The following is a 5,801-nucleotide window of genomic DNA, read 5'->3' as shown; positions in this document are numbered from 1 at the left end:
CATTTTTTCCAATTTAATGTGTACATAAATATAGAAATTAGTTGGTTTAATAATATCTATCTACTGGGAAATGGACTGGATTTGTGTTTCTTGGAGACTTTAATGTTCTGCCTGAGACATTAAAGATTCTTCTAAGACAGCTTTATGGTTTTGCAGCCCATGTATCATGTTTGTAGGAGAAAATTCTGGACCGAAAATCTCACAGATTCATTTCTGAATACGTCATTTGCCTTATATCCCAGCCGTGCTTCTAGAGTCTTCTCTTCATTGTCAGCAGCAAGACAGAATGAATGGATCTCTGGTGAGTTTTCTTTTATTTCTCATTTGTTTTCCAATCCATTATATGAACCTAAAGATGTCCAAGAATTACAACCAATATCAACCACACAGATTCAGCCTCAGGAACATATTCATAAATCAGATAAAGATGGCTTGTAGATTTAGGAGATAAAGATTATTGTAGGTTTAGCAGATTAAATGGTTATATTCTTTCTAAGTTGAATTCAGATTGCCTTCAGAATGTCCAGGTTTCATCTTGTCATAACATGTAGTCATACCTGTTATGTGATGTAGTGACTCCGAGCAGGTTACGTGTCATGGAAGGTGAAGGGTAGATTGCAACCAGGTCTCATCCTCATGAGTAACATTAAACTATCTCAATGAAATTTTGTTGGAATTGCTGAAATAGTATGGTCATTCGCACCTTCGTGTGTTCTTAAGGAATGATTAACCTATATGTACTTAAATTACTCTCCCTATATAATTCTTGGACTACTTCATGGTCTTGGTCTTACTTGAAGCTGAGGCTATATTTGTTGCTAAACTTTATGGTCGTTTTAGAATATTTTGTTGGTTTTCTAAAGTATCCTCACAAGATTTTCCTCTGTAATCTCTCTCTACTTTTGGTTTTCTACTCACTTGTGTTGGTTATTTTTCTCTTTCTCTCTGTTTGTATCTATCTTTGAATCATTTTTTCTTACTTTTCTCATTCTGTCTTTCCTCCATATGTCTCTCAGTTTTTTCTTTTCTTCAATGATCTATCTGGGAACTAGTTTTTCTTAGTGATTAGTTTTAGGTTGCTGACATGGCTCTTAGGATTGACATTTTTCTTACCCATAGTATAGGAAAATTGTTGCCTAGAGAGTTCTACAGGATTCCAGAAACAAAGAAAATTAGAGAAACACAAAAACATAAACAGATAGACTTAGGGGAAACCAGGGTGAAGCCTCTCTGGCACTTGGTCTGTGGTTGCCAGCAAGCAAGCATAGTTCCTTGAGTTCACACAGGGAAGATTACCATTTATAACATGTAAAATTGAAGTATCTATATTAATATTACAATCTGAGCCACAATAGGTTGTGAGGAAAACATGTTTCCTTATTCTCCTGAGACAGAAGACTGGCGCCCAGAGAAAATGCAGACATGAAGTTCACCTTACCTAGCCTTCAAGGTGAACAGCAGCTCAGTTTCAGATGCTATCTTTCCAACAGTAAGGAAAAGGCCTGCACTCCAGTCTCTTAACCATCTCCAGAATTCTCTTTTAAGCCTTCTGCAGCCAGCTCTCAGTTCTCTCAGTGCTGTCAGGCTGGAATTCCAACCTCTCAAACTTTTTTCCCCTTCAGCTCAACTTCAGAGTTCCATATAGAAAAGTACATCCTTCCTCCAACTGATAAACTACAAGAAAATTTGATTTCACCTGATTCTGTTATCTTTGGTCTAACTTCATTTGTCGTGGTATTCAGTTTTGTTTTTCCATACCACTACTTTTAAATATTTTCATTCACTGCCAGTATAAGATAGGTAGTTTTGATAAAAAAAATAATACAGTGATGAGGTTTTCTCCATTAGAAATATCATTTGTTGCAAAATCTCACAGGGGTTTGCTCAGGAAGTGATTTTGATCTCTGAAGAATTTCACTATTAACTAACAAAAGTAGAAATATATCTTTAGGGATCTACTGGAGAAATGACTCAGGAATATTTAACACATTTGAGCATTTGGTCATATTTATCATTTTTGTCATCTTGAGTGTTCCTTGAGTCTCTATCAATTTGCCTCCACCTTCCATGAAGGCCTATTAAAATGAAAATCTTCTCAAGGAATATTTTATTCCCCTCCCACCTATATTATGTATTGTAGAATCTAGAGAAATTTACAAAATTTCATGGTAGCAGTTCTTTTTAACATAGGAAGGATATATCAGGGTATCTATGACCACATTTCAATATTTAGTATTTAAACCAAGCATGGTTAACGTAGGATATTTTTATGTGGGAACTAAATCAAATCTTATAAGGGCCCAATAAATCATTAGCTACTTTCTCGAGTACTGTTACTGTTTTTTAATATTCATGTGGACACTGCTTCTCTTTGATCTAGTAATGTTCTATGTTCTGTATACCATGTGATATCCTGAATGTGTTCTGCTTGCTTATGAGAGTACTTGCTAATAGAAGGTCTAAATAGGATTTATGATGAAGCAGTAAATGTAAATGCTGAGAAAATATTTGTTTAATTCATTGTTATGCTTCTATGAACTAAAATTTTATCAAAAATAATAATATAATTTTTTAGACACCACCTTAGACTTTATGTCATTATGCCAGATTATTGTCTCCTTAGAATTTTTATCTTGTCTCTATTGTTAGCAGCATAAATGTGTTTGCATGCGTTAGGGAATTTGTAACATTTTATTGGTCTTGGGGCTTGAATTCTAGGCCTGGTTATTGTCCCTCAGGTCTTCAGGTCAAAGTGAGTGCTCTACCACTTGAGTCACAGTGCTACTTTCAGTTTTCTGGTGGTTTATTGGAGATAAGTGTCTCATGGACTTTCCTGCCTGGGCTGGCCATGAACCTTGATCCTCAGACCTCAGCCTCCTGAATAGCTAGGATTACAGGCATAAGCCACCAGTGCCCTGCACATCTGTGTATTTTAATGGCTAGGCTTATGTATTGTCAAATATTTCTAATTTGCTATTTAATTTTCCCAGTGAAAAGATCACATAGCCAGCTGCAAACCTTTTATGTAAGACAAAAGCATACCTGCAGCATAATGAAATTCCAGATTGGAATTCTCATGACACAGGTCTAATTTCCTGATGGAAATGTGCCATTACAGAAGCTGATGTCATTTGATGATGTGGCTGTGAACTTCACCAGGAAGGAGTGGCAGGATCTGGATCCTGGTCAGAGGGCCCTTCATAGAGAAGTGATGCTGGAGACCTATAGCAACCTAATGTCCTTGGGTGAGCAAAGGTCACTTTTATTTGGAAGATCAAGTGCTTTTATTTTAGTAGACATTTGACTATGTTATTTATGTATAAGATTCCAGTCCATTCCCTTGTAAAAAAAAAACTGCTAGTATAAAAGCCAGCCAAATTCAGGTCTGGGAGCTTGATGTTGTTTGCCTTTCACACTACTGCTTGAGCCACAACTCTATTTTGGCTTTTGTTTTGGGGTATATTCTGAATTTCCATGCCCAGGTTGGTTTCAAGCCTGCCTCTTCTGATCTTGCCTCCTAAATGTAGGGTTAGAAATGTAAGCCTTTTGACCATTACATTTTGTTTAAAAAAAAAGATTCCAGTCCATGGGAAGTGTCATTTCTTCCTAAGGGAAACTTCAACTTCATTACATATAACTCAAGAGCTAATTTTATTCTCAGTCTTTAAGATTTCTAATCATTAGTTGGACAAAAGTTCTAAACTATGATCCACTAATAGGAGACTGACTTTCCAGACTTGGGGTGATTATTATAGGTGGATCTACACTCTAGATAGAATATACATTACTACTGTCAGTATGATCTGGAAATCAGTAGGTGAAAGTGTGAAAGTGTGTATTTGTAAGCCAAACCTGACATAGGTTGCATTGCTTCAAGCTTGGAATCCTAGATACTCTGTAGGCTGAAATCTGAGGATTTTGGTTTAAAGCCAGCAACTGTAGAAAAATGAACATGAGACTCTTATCTCCAATTAACCATTCAAAAACTAGAAATGTAGCCAAGACACAAACTAGTAGAATGCTAGATTTGAGCAAAAGAGCTGAGTCCAAGCCACACATTGGGAAAATAAACCCAAAATAAACCCCAAACACCATGGAGCTGTTAAGAATTGAGGAACCATGGACTGGGAAGGTGGCTCAGTGGTAGAGCCCGTGCCTTGCATGCTTGCAGCCCTGTGTTCGATTCCTCAGCACCAAAAGAGCAGAAAAAAAAGACAGAATTGGCATTGTGGCTCAAGTGGTAGAGTGCTAGCCTTGAGCTTAGGAGGTGTGATACAGCTCCCAGGCTCATAGTTCAGGCCCCAAAACCGATCCCATCCCCCCAAAAAATAAAACAATTGAGAAGCCAGATTTAGGAGCAACCCAATGAACAGGATGTCTGCAACATTACATTAATGATGACCCAGCAAGAGCAATAGTTCTACTCTATTTCTTACTCACAGGGCACTGTGTTCCTAAACCTATATTGATTGTGAAGCTGGAGCAAGGTGCAGAACCATGGATGAGAGAAGACTCAGAAGAGAATTTCACAGGTGAGTTAAAGCATCTTGAATAGTGATGTTGGGTCCAGAGCCCAGTGGGTCTGTTTATCTTGAGATGTACAGAGCAATAGTATTCCTAATACCCTGTGTCATGTATGGAAGAGAACTAGGTGATCCTTTGTCTCAAGGAATTGTCAATCCAGAATTCTCATGGAGAGAAACTGAATTTGATGTTCCAGTGTAGTTAATGTTAGCACTTCAATTTGGCTGTAGAGAAGTCATTCATAAAGAGAAAAAGACAATAAGAAATGTAGTAAGGAGATCTCATTTTAAACTAGTATTTTGCAGGTAGGAGGAAAATAGGATCAGGACAATTTCTTATCAGTGGTGCTGGGCATAGAGGGAGATTCAGAATGGAAGCATTAAGAGTATGGAGATGAATAATTTGAGTAAATATTTCCTTGAGAAAACTATAAAAATCTGAAATACAGAAAAACATTATTTTCCATTGTAAAATGTCAATACTACTTTCTTAATTATTACATTGCAGAGAAATATATATATTCTGCATAAAACAATGCTTTGATATTTGAAAATATTGTAACAGAATGTGAGGAAATATCTTCACATTAAGGAATTTATGGATCTCATTTGTGTTTTTGTTTATTTTTCTATTATTCATTTTAGATGTCCCAGAAATGGAGGATGTGATTAGCACCTGCCAGGAACATCACAATAAATATCTCTCTGAAGTAGCAATCATGAATAGTAAACCAGGGGAGGAAAAAGTGAGACTTATAAGAAGTTTTCATTTGAGCTCCATACAGAAGTCAGAACTGATTAAGAATAATGGGAACTCCTTAGGGATGAGGATAGAAAAGGTCACTGGCTGTCAGAGCATGGGTATTTTCAGTGAACCTGGTAAGATGTGTGCTGCATATAGTCCTCATGTGTCTTCTGTAGTTGATGAATGTAAACAGTGTGAAAAGTCTTTCACTGAGAAGAAACACCCTGTTTTCCCTCAGAGAAAACACACAGGAGAGAAACCTTATGAATGTAACATGTGTCAAAAGTCTTTCAACGAGAAATCAAAGCTTACTGTCCACCAGAGAACACACACCAAAGAGAAACCTTTTCAATGTGACATTTGTGAAAAATCTTTCATATGCAAGGCATATATTACTAGACACCGGAGAACACACACAGGAGAGAAACCTTATGAATGTAACAAGTGTGGAAAATCTTTCACCGAGAAATCAACGCTTACTGTCCACCAGAGAATACATACTAGAGAGAAACCTTATGAATGTAACGTTTGTG

The 5,801-nt window shown here is 36.9% G+C and overlaps 1 protein-coding gene across 1 annotated transcript; it reads left to right on the top strand.

Annotated features, from left to right (window-relative positions):
• The first annotated feature begins 242 nt into the window (after window positions 1-242).
• On the top strand, window positions 243-5,535 carry LOC106001671 (zinc finger protein 717-like). The gene is made up of 5 exons (XM_013036697.1): window positions 243-301; window positions 3,119-3,245; window positions 4,443-4,532; window positions 5,169-5,402; window positions 5,507-5,535. Exons 1-5 carry the CDS (start codon window positions 287-289, stop codon window positions 5,533-5,535), a joined length of 495 nt encoding a protein of 164 aa, XP_012892151.1. The 5' UTR covers window positions 243-286.
• The last annotated feature ends 266 nt before the right edge of the window (window positions 5,536-5,801 follow it).

The sequence above is a fragment of the Dipodomys ordii genome, unplaced genomic scaffold (genome assembly GCF_000151885.1).
Source record: "Dipodomys ordii isolate 6190 unplaced genomic scaffold, Dord_2.0 Scaffold357, whole genome shotgun sequence".
NCBI classification, from domain to species: domain Eukaryota; kingdom Metazoa; phylum Chordata; class Mammalia; order Rodentia; family Heteromyidae; genus Dipodomys; species Dipodomys ordii.
This window is presented reverse-complemented; position numbering and strand designations above follow the sequence as displayed.

Coding starts and splice junctions, on each gene's coding strand:
- LOC106001671 (XM_013036697.1), top strand. Junction 4,533..5,168: donor CTCAGAAGAGAATTTCACAG/GTGAGTTAAAGC, acceptor TATTCATTTTAG/ATGTCCCAGAAATGGAGGAT. Junction 5,403..5,506: donor GGGTATTTTCAGTGAACCTG/GTAAGATGTGTG, acceptor GTTTTCCCTCAG/AGAAAACACACAGGAGAGAA.